At 40.6% G+C, this 16,445-nt stretch overlaps 1 protein-coding gene across 2 annotated transcripts in view; it reads left to right on the top strand.

The window, feature by feature from the left end:
* Positions 1-16,445, top strand: part of slc22a18 (solute carrier family 22 member 18) — a 276,323-nt gene that overhangs the window by 37,536 nt on the left and 222,342 nt on the right. For both annotated transcript variants that reach the window (XM_039736928.1, XM_039736935.1), the window contains exons 3-4: positions 2,211-2,308; positions 14,498-14,643. In XM_039736928.1, the coding sequence (XP_039592862.1) occupies positions 2,211-2,308; positions 14,498-14,643 (244 nt within the window). The remainder of the gene's footprint in view (positions 1-2,210; positions 2,309-14,497; positions 14,644-16,445) is intronic.

Below are 16,445 nucleotides of genomic sequence, written 5' to 3' on the forward strand. Positions count from 1 at the left end.
TTTAGCTTCAGCTCCCTGTGAACCAGATCTAGATTAAGCAATTTCAGGAAATCGGGTGGCATAGTGACACAGTGGCTAGTGCTGCAACGATTTTCAGAGTCCTGGGTTTAAACTGTGGCCTGGTAACTCTATGTGTGGAATTTACAAGTTCTCCCAATGTTTGAATGAGTTTTCTTTAAGCACTGCTCCTTTGATTAACTCTTTGAGGGCTGAGTATTTTTTTCCTAAAAACACAATTTTCTGAAAAAGCACACAAAGCATTGGTTTTACACAGAAATCAGAATAAAACATGTGTTACGGCATGCTGTGGCCACCGGTTTGCCAGGCTGGATGCTAGGTTGCCTTTGCGGGCCGGCAGCGGTGGTTATAGTCACAGTGCATTGTAATCTGGTTTGTACTTCTCGTCATTGCAATTGGTGGTCCTCCATGGCGAATGTTGCTATAGACGCGTCAGCTACACAAACCTGTTCAGCACCAAGATCAGCTGGGGATCGATTAGCTAATGCTGGTACCTCACATTTGCTTTCAATCACATGCATCAAAATTGGAGTCAGTCAAGTCAGTGTCCAATTCAGTGATAATTTGCATAATGTTGCCCATAGAGGAGTGGCATGGTGGTGCAGTGGTAATGCTGCTGCCTCGCAGTTAGGAGACCTGGGTTCACTTCCCGGGTCCTTACTGTGTGGAGTTTGCATGTTCTCCCCGCGTCTGTGTGGGTTTCCTCTGGGTGCTCCGGTTGACTCCCACAGACCAAAGACATGCAGGTTAGGTGAATTGGCGATCCTAAATTGTCCCGTGTGTGTGTGTGCCCTGCGGTGGGCTGGCGCCCTGCCCGGGGTTTGTTTCCTGCCCTGTGTTGGCTGGGATTGGCTCCAGCAAACCCCTGTGACCCCGTAGTTAGGATATAGTGGGTTGGTAATGGATGGATGTCCATGGAGTATTTTGTTTTACACATTTGCTTCGATATCACGCCAAATGTCAATTGCTATTGTCAACGTTGTTTGCTCCTCACTACACACACAACAGCTAACTTTCTTTCTAGAAAGGAGAGTCCAACTAAAATATAATGGTGGTGATTTTTCACTGTTTACAGTCGATTACCACCATCAACCCTCCTTTTGACAAGTCGACATCAGCTCTGAAAGAGTTAATTCTTTTTCTCTGTTACCCCAAAGACATGCAGGTGAAGTAATATGGCAAAATGCGAGTCAGTGTGAGCGTATCACGACAACACCAACAACAAATATTTATTTATTTTGTAGTCCAAAATCACATAGGAAATGAGTCAATGGGCTTTAACAGGCCCTGTTTTATGACACCACAACATGGCTTGGTGCATCTAGAGTTGTGTTTTTTGCCTTTCTGGATGTGGTGCACTGGCTCCTGCATCTCTAAGCTGCACTGATATTGGATGTCCATCCATCTTTCTAACCCATTTATTCAATACGGGGTGGAGAGCAGCTGCAGCCTATCCCAACAATCATCAGGTTTAAGAAAGGAACAACTCCTGGACAGGATTCCAGGGTGAACACACACACACACACACACACAAACACGCCACTGTGCCAAACTGATAATGAATGTATGAAAAGATTTGAACAAAAGAATCTCACATTATGAAGTGACACCATGCTGGGTTCACTGGTTCCTACTGCTGCCTTATTGTTCTAGGGACCTTATCTGTCTGGAAGTTTGACCATTCCCCACCATATATGTACAAGTCCATTTTCTCCAGGTCCTGCAGGCTTAAACTGGGGTTAAATTAGCATCACTACCCCCCCTCTTGCATGCCATAAAAAGTGACTAAAGGAGTTTGGTAAAAAGAAAGGCAGTTTAGCTGTAGAAATATGTACATCAATACCTCCTTTGAGGGGGGAAAACCATCCAACCCAGGTGAATCAGGAAAATGGCTGATAATCAGAGAGAGACAGAGAGATTTCACTATGTGTATATCCTGTACACCTCAAAGATCTGGAGTTTAGGTACCTGCAAATTCTGAACTGGGCCAGTCAGTGTGGGTGTACACATGAGTGTGCCCAGCAGTGGACTTGTGTCCCATTCAGGGTTGGCTCCTTTTTTGTGACAATACTGCTTGGTCCACTTCCTTGTTAGCCTATAGTGGAAAATAAATGGATCAATGATGGGAAAAGCATTTGTGCCTGCAGATGTGTAATCAATTTCCACAATAATTCATTTTTTTTTTTTTTTAGTATTTGGCAAAACGTCTGGGCTTTGACACAGTTTGGTATGGATATCTACAAACCTCAGTTGGGATCATTCAGCTTTTGGGTGGACCTCTGTTTGGCAGGTGAGACACATTATATATATTTTTTTTACTAGGGGGCTTTGCCCCCTGCTCGCTTCGCTTGCCAAACCCCAAGGCATGCGGTATGCACCAGCCACTTCGTGTCTCTGCCGCTCATGTATGTGGATTTCACTTTCACCAAAAAACAAATCTTTTAATTTTTGCAGATACTCCTCTTGACTGGGGAGGAACTCTACTTTTCCCTGATGGCAACACGAATTAGACGATCTATAAGTCTCCGACTTAAATTTTAAATCTGAACAACATATTCAATCTCATATCGTTGTTCCATTATTTGACAGAGTAATAATTTCCATTTGTTTGCTCTAATGAGATCTTTACTATCCTTTTTTTGAGACTGTTGAATTTTAGTACTTTCATTATCTCTAAACTGCTCAGGATGTGTATCGCGCCAACATTTTTGAATTCTTTACGACATTCTACTTTGTCATCTACTCTTTGTCTTTTTATTTCCTGCCCCGTGCCTGGTTAAATCTCTTGGCACAAAGTCTCGTCTTGCAGGACATGAAAGTGTCTCTCTGAAAAAGTCACATCTCGTTCCCAGGCTAAAAAGTCTCGTCTTGTACCAGGATTTTTTTACAGTATATAATAGAGAGATATTCTTCACTGCATGGCTTAATTCAGTTTCAAAGATAGCATTTTAACAATCAAGAGTCACTGGAATGGAATGAGTGGTTTAAGTGTTGGGCTGTGTTTTTTTCATGGAAGGTGTGGGGTGCCCTTCCTTCTAAAACATAATGCCCTTTCTGAACAACTAGGTTCTTTTTATGAATGACTCACCCCTATAACACATACCAGCTACTGTATATAACTGATGCTCTGACCTGTTCCTCTGGATTACTTACCTTGGCCATTTAATGCTTTATATGTTAAAAGGAGGATTTTTAAATCTGCCCTAAACTTAACTGGGAGCCAGTGTAAGGATTTAAGAACTGGAGTTATGTGTTCATACTTTCTTGTTCTTGTAATAATTCTTGCAGCAGCATTTTGGATTAACTGGAGGCTGTATAAGAACAGTTTGAACAGCCAGTGAACACCGCATTGCAGTAGTCAATCCTACTAGAGATAAATGCATGAATTAATTTCTCACAATCCTGTTTATTTAGAAAGCCTTAATTTCCTAACATTTTTAAGATGGAAAAACATGATTTGGACAACTTTGTAATATGTGCTTTAAATGACATGCTAGAGTCAAAGATAACTCCTAGATTGCGGGCTGATTCAGTAAAATTAATTGGTGATTCCAACTGAGTTAAATGATGACAAAATATTGCTGTGATCAGCGTCATTCCCTCCAACAATTAACATCTCTGTTTTATCTGTATTTAAAGACAAGTTAATTCACTAACACAACTAATTAAAGACAACATCGGAGAAACTTCATTTGATCTAAATGAAAGGTATAACTGGGTGTAATCTGCATACGAGTGAAAATGAACATGATGTTTCCTAATGATAGATCCAAGTGAAAGCATGTAAAGTGAAAACAGTAAAGGTCCCAGTACTGAGCCCTGCGGACACCATATTGAACTTCTGTGTATAATGATGGAGTACTGTCAGCACATTTCTGTACATATTGGAATCGATTTGATAAATAAGAACTAAACCAAGCGAGCACGGGCCTGTAAGCCCAACATCATTTTCTAGCCTGTGCAGTAAAATAGAATGGTCAATGGTGTCAAATGCTGCACTTAAGTCCAACAACATAATTACAGTGGAGTTTCCTTCATCAGAGGATATCAGAATGTCATTTACAACCCGTGTTAGTGCCGTTTCTGTACTATGACCAGTGAAAGCCAGACTGGAATTTCTCAAATAAATTGTAATGTGTAAGGTGTGACTGAAGCTGACTGGCACTACTTTTTCTAGTATTTTAGAGAGAAATGGTAAATTTGAAATAGGCCTATAGTTATTTAGTATGTGTGGGTCTAGGTCTGACTTTTTAAGTAATGGTTTAATGACTGACACTTTTAGTGCATCAGGTACTGTGCCATGCAATAATGAACTATTGATAATGTTTAGAATAGGCGCTGCAAGAACATCCATTGCACTTTTACTAGTTTTGTTGGCACTGGATCTAGGGAACAAGTAGTGGGCTTCATTTTAGAAATTAAAGTTAAGACTTCCTGCTCAGTTACAGGATTAAAATTACTAAAGTGCTGAATGCAATGTGAGCAGGGTCTGCTAAGCTAGTATTTGGTTTGTACTGTGATGCTGAGATCTGGGATCTTATATTTTTAATTTTCTCATTGAAGAAGTTCATAAAGTCTGTACTGCTAATATCTGTTGGTATTTTGCACTGTTGATCTGAATTCCCATTTGTTAATTTAGCCACTGCTCTAAAAGTACCCTAGGATTTTTATTATTGCTATCTATTAATGTAGAATAGTATTCTGAGCAGCTTTAAAGAGGGCTTTTTATATTTATTAACACTCTCTGTCCATGCAATTTGAAAGACATGTAGCTTTGTTGTTCTCCATCTGCGCTCCAGTTTTGACACTCTAATTTAAGAGCTCGAGTGTTTTCATTAAACCAGGGAGATTTTCTATGTGCTTTGATCACTTTTGTTTTAAGGGGAGCCACTGTGTCCAGAGCATCTCTCAAGGTCACATTATAATGTGATGTTAGCTGATCTAAATTGTTTTCCACGTTTACATTTGATGTTAACTGATCTAAATGGTTTTCCACAATTACACTCGACTTACTCAAGGTATCTATAAATTTTGAAGCAGAATTACAATCTAGATGTCGCACTGTCTTTGTTTTAATCTGTGAGTGCTTGGCATGGGCAGAACTAAATCAAATGTAATTAAGAAGTGATCGGAAATGACTACATTTAATGGAGTAATATTTAAATTTTGAATTTCAACTTTGTAAGTTATAATTAAATCTAATGTGTGGTTATGATTATGAGTTGGACCTTTGACAATCTGACAAAATCCTACTGAATTTAACAAATAAGTAAAACATTTGCTAAAAGTGTCAGTTTCCACATCAATGTGTACATTAAAATCCCCATCAGAACTACGTGATCATAATTTATAGCCAAATCAGACAGAAGGTTGCTAAATTCAGTCATGAACAATGAATATGGCCCTGGTGGTCTGTAGACTAGCACTATAATTGTGTTGGAATCTGTTTTAATATTTAAAATGAATGCCTCAAAGGATGTAAAGTTGCCTAAATTTTTAGGAGTGATTTGCATTTTGTTACAATGAATTATTCCAAGGCCTCCTCCTCGACCAGAATCTCTAGACTTATGAAGGAACGAGTATCCATCTGGTGACGCCTCAGCTAGGGAACAGTGTCACATTTACTAAGCCAGGTTTCAGTAAGAAGACACAGATCAGATTTTGTACTTAATATATATCATTTACCAAAACAGCTTTAGTGCCAAGAGAGTGAATGTTCAATAAACAGCATTTAAAACTGCATGGTTCTTTCTGAACTGCTGATATATTTTTGTTTTAATTTGAATTAAATTTCTATTACAGATGCCCCTGGTGGAGTGTCTGGTTTTATCCCTTGGTCTAATTATACACCTTATTTTGTGGTTATCAATTAATTTATGGTTTGTATCAAGACTAAATTTACTGGATGCCCCACAACAGGGATTATGGGTAACAGCTTCAGGAAAATAACAGGTGGGATAAACAACAGCCTGTGATTTAAGATCACATGACTGCGGCCTGGATGGTGCTCTAATCAGTCAACCAGGCAGTTTTGCTGCCATATTTTGGGATAATACATAAGATCCCTCCAGTTAGGATGAAGACCATCTCTTTTGAAAAATCCAGGCCTTTCCCAAAATCATCCCAATTGTTGACAAATGCTCTGCTTTTATTTGCACACCAGGTTTCTAGCCAGCAGTGAAAGGAATGCAATCTGCTATAAATCACATCCCTCTATATAATCTTGGTAAGGGACCAGATACAATTAAATTCCGACATTTTGTTTTAGCTTTGGTGCATAGAGATGAAGTTCCGCTTTAATACCTCAGATTGCTGTAAATAAATATATCATTAGTGCCGACATGCAGCAATAAGGTAGATATTTCGTCGTCGGCGACATGGTCCAATGCCATTATGCCAGAAATCTTGGCCCCTGCAAGGCACTTAACATTAACTGCTGGTTTAACATAGTTTGGAATTCTAACATTCCGCACTATGGAATCGCCAATTATGAGCACTTTCTTATTCTCAGTTTCCACAGGTGCACTGCGGAGTGCTGAGAATCTATTCTGGGTCCGAATTCATGACCTGGGTGCAGAGGGACTAAATTTTGTCTTCTTAGACCCCCGTCTTACTGTTGCCCACTCGCCCTGTGGCTGAATTGGTGCTGTTGACTTCGGCCGCGCACTGACTACACTGGGACCTGGAGAGACTGAAGCTGAATCAGAAGTAGCCGAATTGTCTAAACAAACCGAGTCAATCCAATCTTCGGTTTGCCTAATTGCTATCAGATTCCTAACGCGGTCCTCCAATTCACGTATTTTCCCGATCAACTCTAAATTAACTGAACATTTTTGGCAGGTGAAGCTGTCTACACTGTCGGCCGGAAAACCTGAACTGTACATGCTGCATGTACATATAAACAACATATAAACGTGCTCTCAATGGGCAGAGAGCAGATAGAACTTACGTTTAGCGCTGATATCATCTTCTTCGTTTTTGTAGTAACTTCGGTTTTTGTAGTAACTTCGGTGCTTCTGCGTTTTCCGCATTCAGTTGAATCACTATGAGATTGTCGGCTTTAAGTTTCCACCACCCGCTGAGTGATTTCTCACTGCCGGTTATTGGACCTGGTCAACTGTCGGCTTTACTTCAGTTAAACTTACCTGGGTGTTTGCAAAGGGCTACATGCCTGTGGGAGATGCCTCTGCTCTGTGCTTCCGCTCGCTGCTACTCCGAAGAGGTGTGGCCAGAGAGAGAGAAAGTTATAGGCAGCATGACATTCTCCATGGTTTCTCTAGACCTTTTGACGTCTGCCACATGTGCTCATGGTGAACCTGTTCTCATCTGTGAAAAGCACAGGGCGCCAGTGGTGGACCTGCCAATTCTGGTATTCTATGGCAAATGCCAATTGAGCTCCACAGTTCCAGGCTGTGAGCACACAACCCACTAGAGGACACCAGACCCTCAGGCCACCCTCATGAAGTCTGTTTCTGATTGTTTGGTCAGAGACATTCACACCAGTGGTCTGCCTGCTGGAGGTCATTTTGTAGGCTCTGGCAGTGCTCATCCTGTTCTTCCTTGTCTAAAGGAGCAGATACCGGTGGGTCCTGCTGATGGGTTAAGGACCTTCTACGAGGGGCCCTGTCCAGCTCTCCTGGAGTAACAGCCTGTCTCCTGGAATCTCCTCCATGCCCTTGAGACTGTGCTGGGAGACACAGCAAATCCTGGAGAATTTAGACTACCTGTGCCACCTTTGTAGGGTCCAGGTATTGCCTCATGCTACCAGTAGTGACACTGACCATAGCCAAATACAAAACGAGTGAAAAACAGATGAGCGGGGGAAAAATGTCAGTGGCCTCCACCTGTTAAACTATTCGTGTTTTGGGGGGTCATCTCATTGTTGCCCCTCTAGTGCACCAAAGCAGCTGAGACTGATTAACAACCCCATCTGCTGCTTAACAGACCAGATCAATAGCCCAGAAGTTTTATTGACTTGATGCTATACTCTGAATCAAAAGGGTTTCTTTAATTTTTTTGAGCAGTATGCATCATGCCAAAGCTGAACCAAGTAGTGTGACAAATTACATTATACAATATGACTTTCAACAGAACTTCAATGTGAATAGCATTCATCCATCATAATAGGTGCTTTTAGTCTCTCTTCTCAGGTGGTCGCCCCTTACAGTAAAGCAGTTACATCTTGCTTATAGCTGTCTGTCTCAACCTGTCTCAGGGGTCTGTGTCACACCCACTCACTGACCCTCTGTAACACACTCTCTCTCATTTGCCTTTTGCTGTCTGTTAATCCCAGTCATAGTTTTCTTGTGGTTTTTGTAAGACCACTCCTTTGGCACCTGTTTAGCAGTAGCTGGCAAGCGCTTCAACTTCCTTGCAGGGTAAGAGCTCCAACTTGCCACCTTTTGGAGATTAGCTTGTCATTAAGAGTCCAGACAATTGCTGTTAAGGTCAGTATGTGGCTCACGCTTGCCCTTTGTGTAATCTCACCTAAAAATGTCTGCTAATTATAATTAGGCATATTATAAACCTAGAAATAACTGCAAGAAAATGGATTACCACCGACAGAAAAATATGTCATTATCATCATCATCACAGCCTTTTAAGTTCAAGGTGGCCAGCTGAGATACGGCCATGTCAAATTTGATGACATTTCTAATGATTTTCAGTCATTAGCTTAATTTACAAAATCTTAGTGAGGCTTAGGCAGTTGTTGGCACGCTCCATTGAAGTCAAGTAATGTGACATGACCAGTGACCTAATTCAACTACTCCACAACTCTCTCTGACAAAGTCAAATCGGTTTGATTTTCTTTTTAGTCATATCCACTTGTTTCCTTCAAGAAAACATCAAGTCGAGTTTTGAAAGTCCCTAACGTCTTACTGTCTACCACACTACTTGGTAGCTTATTCCAAGTCTCTATCGTTCTTTGTGTAAGGAAAAACTTCCTAATGTTTATGCGAAATTTACCCTTAACAAGTTTCCAACTGTGTCCACATGTTCTTGATGAACTCATTTTAAAATACAAGTCTCAATCCACTGTACTAATTCCTTTCATAATTTGAAACACTTCTATCATGTCACCTCTTAATCTTCTTTTGCTTAAACTGAATAGGCTCAGCTCTTTTAATCTTTCCTCATACTTCAACCCCTGTAGCACTGGAATCAGCCTAGTCGCTCGTCTCTGGACCTTTTCTAGTGCTGCTATGTCCTTTTTGTAGCCTGAAGACCAAAACTGCACACAGTACTCAAGATGAGGCCTCACCAGTGTGCTATAAAACTTGAGCAGAACCTCCTGTGACTTGTACTCCACAGATCGTGTTATATAACCTGACATTCTGTTAGCCTTCTTAATGGCTTCTGAACATTGTCTGGAAGTTGATAGCTTAGAGTCCACTATGACTCCTAAATCCTTCTCATAAGGTGTACTCTCAATTTTTCGACCGCCCATTGTGTATTCAAACCTAATATTTTTACTTCCTATGTGTAATACTTTACATTTACTGACATTAAATTTCATCTGCCACAAATCTGCCCAAGCCTGTAATGTTATAACACATTCCAAATTATCTGCTAATCCACCTATCTTGGTGTCATCTGTAAACTTAACTAGCTTGTTACTTATATTCCTATTTAAATCATTTATATATATTAAAAATAGCAGCGGCCCCTAGCACTGACCCCTGTAGAAAACCACTCTTAACATCAGCCAGTTCTGATGAGGTTCCTCGCACCATTACCCTTTGCTTCCTATGTCTGAGCCAATTCTGCACCCATCTACAAACATCACCCTGAACTCCCACTTCTTTTAACTTGATGCCCAACCTCTCATGTGGCACCTTATCAAATGCTTTCTGAAAGTCCAGATAAATAATATCATCTGCTCCACTTTGATCGTTTCCTTTTGTTGCCTCCTCATAGAATTCCAGCACGTTAGTAAAACACGACCTCCCTCTTCTGAACCCATGCTGACTGTTCCTAATAACTCCTGTCCTTGCCATGTTTTGCTCAATCTTATCCTTAATAATTCCTTCCATTAATTTTCCTGTGATGCATGTTAAGCTTACTGGCCTATAGTTGCTTGGATCTGCCCTGTCGCCCTTTTTATATAATGGGATGATATTTGCCATTTTCCACTCCTTCGGAATCTCTCCAGTGCACAGTGACTTCCTAAAAATATGTGTCAAGGGTTTATATATGTTCTCACCAACCTCCTTAAGAACACGAGGATAAATATTATCTGGGCCTGGTGATTTGTTTGATTTCATCTTATTTAATCTGAGCAGCACTTCTCCCCCTACAATTTCCAAATCCCTCAGTACCTCCTTAGTAGTTGCGTTTACCTCTGGGAGGTTATCCACTTGCTCACTTGTAAACACCTCAGAAAAATGTAAGTTTAGGGCACCTGCTATTTCATTGTCTGTATCTTTTAATTCCCCTTTACTATTCCTGATGAACTTGACCTCCTCCTTAACTGTTCTTTTACTACTAAAATACTGAAAGAATCTCTTGGGGTCGTCTCTCACCTTATCTGCTATATTCCTCTCCAACTGTCTTTTAGCCTCTCTGATATCCTTCTTAATGGTTGCCCTCATGTTCTCATACGCGCTACGATTCACTTTGCAGTCATTAGTCTTATATACCTTATACAGCAGTTTTTTCCTTTGCAACTTCTTTTTTAAATCTTTATTAATCCACCGTGGAGTTTTTTTTAGATTCCTATTAATTCCAAATTTAGGTATGTATCTGTCCTGCATTACATGTAAAACATTTTTAAACCTGCTCCACTGCTCCTCGACTGTCTCCACATTTAAAAGCTTATTCCAGTATATCCTACTTAGACTTTGTCGCATCTGCTCAAAATTAGCTCTACCAAAGTTCAACTTAACAATTTTAGTCTTAGCATCTGCACTCTTACAAAATACTGAGAATTGTATGACATTATGGACACTTGACCCTAGTGGTTTAATCACCTCTACACCCTCAATTCTATCCTGATTATTACAAAATACTAAATATTAGTAGTGTGGGCTTTGTGTACATGAGAGCTGACCACCAATGAATGCTCATCCATAAGTACAATTCATATAATGCAGTGATGAGGAATAAGGAATGTGGGTGTTTTGGACCTCAAATACAGAAGAAAAGCTTGTCTGTCTGATGTCTCATGTTTTGCACAGAATATAAAAAAAGGCAACGATTGTGGCTGAAGGCCCTGTACCTATTAAACCTTCATACAGTACCAGGTCCTTCAGGCATCATGATATTCTCTGTCACAAAAAGGGGCAAGCACAACTGTGCTGGAAGGTCTTAATTCAGTCGTTAAGTTTGATATGTCCAGTGGTTTTAAGTCATATAAATTGGCATGGTCTGACATCGAGATCAGCAAAAGCAGTCAGTTAGTCTTGCATACCCAAAGCCTGGACGTTATCTAAATGTTAGATACCATATATACTAGTGTTTAAGTTTTCCTGCAGATAAGTCGGGACTTGATTTTATCACATAATTTCTGGTCTTCTTATATAATACGCTACCGTGGCTGTTCCTTTAAATCACCTGTAGCTTGCAAACCATTTCACGTATTGACCTGAAATTTGGTACACATATACTACGTGACATCTGCTATCCGCTTTCGTGGTGATGATTTTTATTACTCTTTTTATTATTATTTTATTTTATTGTAGAATCAACTTTCTGCACGCTCAGCAGGGCGGCCGTGCAACGAATGCGTATGGGTGCCGTTCTCATTCCCTACCACCTTCGCTAATCATTCTTGAGGCAGACTGAAGACTTAAGTGCCAGCTTAAGTGAAAAATGAAGAAAAACGTACTAAGTAATTGCAACACAAAAACCAACTTAATCAGTTTTAATGCGAAAAGATGCCGGTGAAAGAAGAGAAGCAGCGGGCCGCTAGGGTGGAGAAAAGAAGAGCTGCTCAGGAAGCAGCAAGCGCATCAACCTCTGAGCAAACGAATGCTAAACAGAGTCAGAGAAAGAAGATGAAAACTATGAATGCTCAAGTCAAGTGTATTTACTGCACATTATTGTGCAGCACGCCGTTACTGGTATTTTATAATGTCAGTCATATAAGTCGAATGCCGAAAACTCACGCTATTGGACCAAAAGATTATGATATGCTAACGCCCACCTGAGAGAGTAACCTCGGAGCACACAGCCTTTGTTTTCTATGTATTGTGCTTACGTTACCACACGGTAATACCCAAACTATTCCGAAGCAACATTGGCACTGTTTTGTGATTTTTCTATCTCACACCCCTATACACCTTGTGGTACCCAGATGGAGGTGGTACCCAGCCGAGACACCTGAGAAGACCGGAGGAGGGCTTGTGCCTCCTTCAGACCCCGAGGGGGCGACCGCCCTGGGGGCCGCGGGTAAAGAGCTTGGAAGCTCAACCCTGTAGGGACCCGGGGTTACCGCTGGGGGACCCAATACCTGGAAGACCCTGGACCTCAGCACTTCTGCCACACCAGGAAGTGCTGGGGGCAAGAGGAACAGGGACACCCTGAGTGCTTCCGGGGAGACAGCCGGCACTTCCGCCACACTGGGGCGTGTGTTGGTGGGAGATTGCCGGGAACACATCTGGAGCACATCCGGGTGCTTATTTAAAGGGGCCACCTCCCTTCAGAGGGGGACAAGAGTCGGGTGGAAGATTGGACAAGGTCTCTGGATGAGGCAGGAGGGGGCCTGAGGAAGAGAAAAGAGAGATAGAAGGCATTGGATTGGCCTGGACTGAGGGGTATTGGGGGGCTTGTGAGTACTGAACTGTGACAAATAATGAAAAATAAACGTGTGCTGGGTGACATGAGTGTGTCTGCCTTTCTGTGTCCGGGGCAATTTTCACAACCTTCATTGTAAGAGCATCCCTTATCTACTATGGAGCGTTCAATTTGAAGAAAATATGAAGTTGATTTTAAATTAAAAGTCGTTGAAGTGCCGAAAGAATTTGGCAACTGCACTGCTGCAACAAAATTCGATGTGTCTGAGAAACTGGTGAGAGATTGGAGGAGGCAAGAAGATGTAAAAAAATACAAAAATCTAAGTGTCATATTTTTGAATGGGTGTAAAAGTCGGGGTCTGATTTTATGATCGATTTTTCGGGTTTCAAGACCCGACTTATACACGAGTATAGATAGATAGAACTGTATTTGTTCTCAGGGTAAATGTGGCTCTTTACAAAAGATCTTTAAATAAACACATAAATAGAAAAATAAAAATTTATACACACACGCTAATGTCTGAACACACACCAGAATGGTTACAAAGGAAGAAAATTACAAAGAAAAAACTTCCATTTTGGCTGTCACAGTCCCTGTGAGGCACTATACAGGTGTATGCTGTTTGTTATAAAGGAGCCCCCATAGCATTTTTTGACACACTTCTTCTGAATGATTTGTTGGCTGGAAGTCCTTAGTATTAGTGTGTCACAGAAAGGATACGTAGCATTGTTCATAATGGCTCTCAGTTTCAGTTTCAGTTCTCTTTCTCCACTGCTATGATCTCCAGAGTGTGTCCTATTAATTAGCTTCCCCTTTTAACTGGACTGTCAATTTGGTGGGCCTTTCTTGAAGTGATGTTACCAGCCCGGCACACCATAGTGTAGAAAACTATACTGACCATCACAGAGCTTTAGAAGATGTGAAAGATGTCATTACCCACACATTAAAGGAAAGCAGTCTCCTAAGAAGAAAAGAGCCTGTTGTGCTCTTTCTTAATAGGTCCTCCGTGCTCAAAGATCAGTCCAACTTGTCATTAACATGGACCCCCAGGTAAATGCATGAGTGTATCACTTCTTCATCCACTCCATGCGTATTGACCGATCATAGAGGCTCTTTGGTGGGGCAAAAGTCAATAAGCAGTTCCTTGGTTTTGCTATGCTATGTTAAGGTGCAGATAAGTTCTCCACCTGACTCCTTTCCTCTGTCTCATCTCCTTTATCAAGACACACCATAATTGCAGAATCATTTGAGAATTTCGGTAAGTGACTTGACATGGTGCTTTATTAATAGTCTAAAGTATACAGAGTAAAGGGAAAAAAACTTGTGGTGCTCCAGTGTTGCTCACATCTTTATCAGAGACACAGTCCTTGAGTCTCACAAACTGCGGTCTACCTGACAGACAGTCCGTTATCCAGGACCTACAGACTCATCCACCTGCACATCTTTCAGCAGACATCTTAACAGGGTTGGCTGGATGGTATTGATGGTGCTGTGAAATCAAAAATGTGACATCGGCCTAAGATTTACTGCAAGATATGTTGACTATGAAGTTATGATATATATGGTGCTTGGTAAAGGTCAAAAATGGAGGATCCTAAGAGCTAAACTTCATTTGCCCTAAGCAACAGCTTTTTTGTTTTGTAGCATGCAGGTCATGAGAATTCTCATACTGTCACATTAAGTGTGATATAAGAATAAGAATACAAAAATGTAATTTTGCTGCTGTTGCTTCTTCTGTTTGCAGGTTTGCCGATCTCCTCGGTGCCCGCTTTGCCTTGGCACTCTCCAGCCTGTCCATGACTGTGTATTATTTGATCCTTGGATCTTCTACCAATGCTTTACTGCTTTTCCTGTCCAAAATGCCCGCCATATTCATGCATGGCCTGCCTGGTACGTATATAAAATTCACCCGTTATGACTGCACTCAAATGTGAATTAAATTTATTGAACAAATGTTCAAAAATTAAAAAAACTGAATTAAAAATGTTGAAAAGGCAAAAACTAAATTAAATCAACTAATAAATTAACCATTATAAAACTCAAAATCCAATTAGCAAAAACCAAAATACCCATTTGCTTATTTGTTTGAATTGGTTTTGTGTTTTGAGTTTAGTGCATTCAGTATTATCTTTCCAGCATTGTATGAAAAGTAATTAGATAAACTTAATTAATTCCATGGAGAAATACAGCAACAGAAACATAAAACAAGGATACAGACTCACAGGACAGATAATACAGCCAATCAATCAATCAGTCAGTCAATCAATAAATAAAAGTGGGTAGAAAAGAACCCCAGATGCACTTCTTGGCTCACCAAGGTGGAATGAGCCTGTAGTTAAAAATGCTCCAAGATAATGCCTCCTGGACGGGATTTTTCATGATGGCATTCAATTTTCCCATCATCCTTTATTCCACAATCGTGTGTCCAGGGTCCGTCTGGTAATGGAGCAGGCATTTTTGATAAGTGTGTTCAGGCATTTGATTCTTTTGAGCTCACACTGCAGGACACCACGCTGGTGACTATGGACTGATAGAACATTTCCAACAGCTTGCTACGCACATCGAAAGACCCGAGAGTCTCCTTAGCAAGTCCAGTCTGCTTTGTCCCTTCTTATGCAGAACCACTATTTTGTCAGACCAGTTGCGGTAAACAATTTGTTGTTTATAGGGACCCCCAGGTAGTTGTAGCTATGCACCACTTCCTCATACTTCCCTTGACTATGACTGGTCTCAGATGCTCCTTGGCAGGCCACCATCTCTTCTGTCTTGTTGACTCTGCAACATAAAACAAACTCCTTCATAACCTTCCTGTACTCTGACTCACCTCCATTAGTAATGCAGCCTATGATGGAGAAGTCAGGTGACAGCTTCTGTAAATGGGAAGCGCTGATATTGTGCTGGAAGTGCGTTGTATAGAGGGGTAATTGGAGTCTGCCCACTGCTATTAGGCAATTTATGCATCCTCTTGATGTACTCATTAAATTCATTTTGAAATATCTGCACAATACACATTTATTTATTTATTTATTTGTGAAGTGATTGATTGATAGATTGGCTGTATTTGTCTTTTGCATATTGTTTTTTTATGTTTCTGTTGCTGTATACATTGAATTTCCCCTTGGCATTAATACATTTATCTAACCTAATGAACTTCAATTGGTATGAGCTGACTTGTAAGTTAAGGCAATTTTAAGATATTTAAGATAATTTGATTTCTCTTGCTGTGCCCCATTGTTTATAAACATTTTTTGATCTAGCTAATCTCAACTTTCCTGAATTATTTTATGGGTAATGGGAGCAATTCAACAACAACAACATTTATTTCTATAGCACATTTTCATACAAATAATGTAGCTCAAAGTGCTTTACATGATGAAGTAAAGAGAAATAAAAGACAATGTAAGAATTAGAATAAGACAACACTAATTAACATAGAATAAGAGTAAGGTCCGATGGCCAGGGTGGACAGAAAAAAAAAAAAAACTCTGGACGGCTGGAGAAAAAAAAATAAAATCTGCAGGGGTTCCGGGTGCTATTGATAAATACAGCTGCGTGTCATCAGCATAGCTGTGGTAACTCACGTTATGCCCCGAGATAAACTGACCTAACGGAAGCATGTAGATCGAAAAGAGCAGCGGACCCAGGATAGAGCCTTGTGGAACACTGTATAGGATATCAGGTGACTTTGAGTT

The sequence above is a fragment of the Polypterus senegalus genome, chromosome 1 (genome assembly GCF_016835505.1).
Source record: "Polypterus senegalus isolate Bchr_013 chromosome 1, ASM1683550v1, whole genome shotgun sequence".
NCBI lineage: Eukaryota > Metazoa > Chordata > Cladistia > Polypteriformes > Polypteridae > Polypterus > Polypterus senegalus.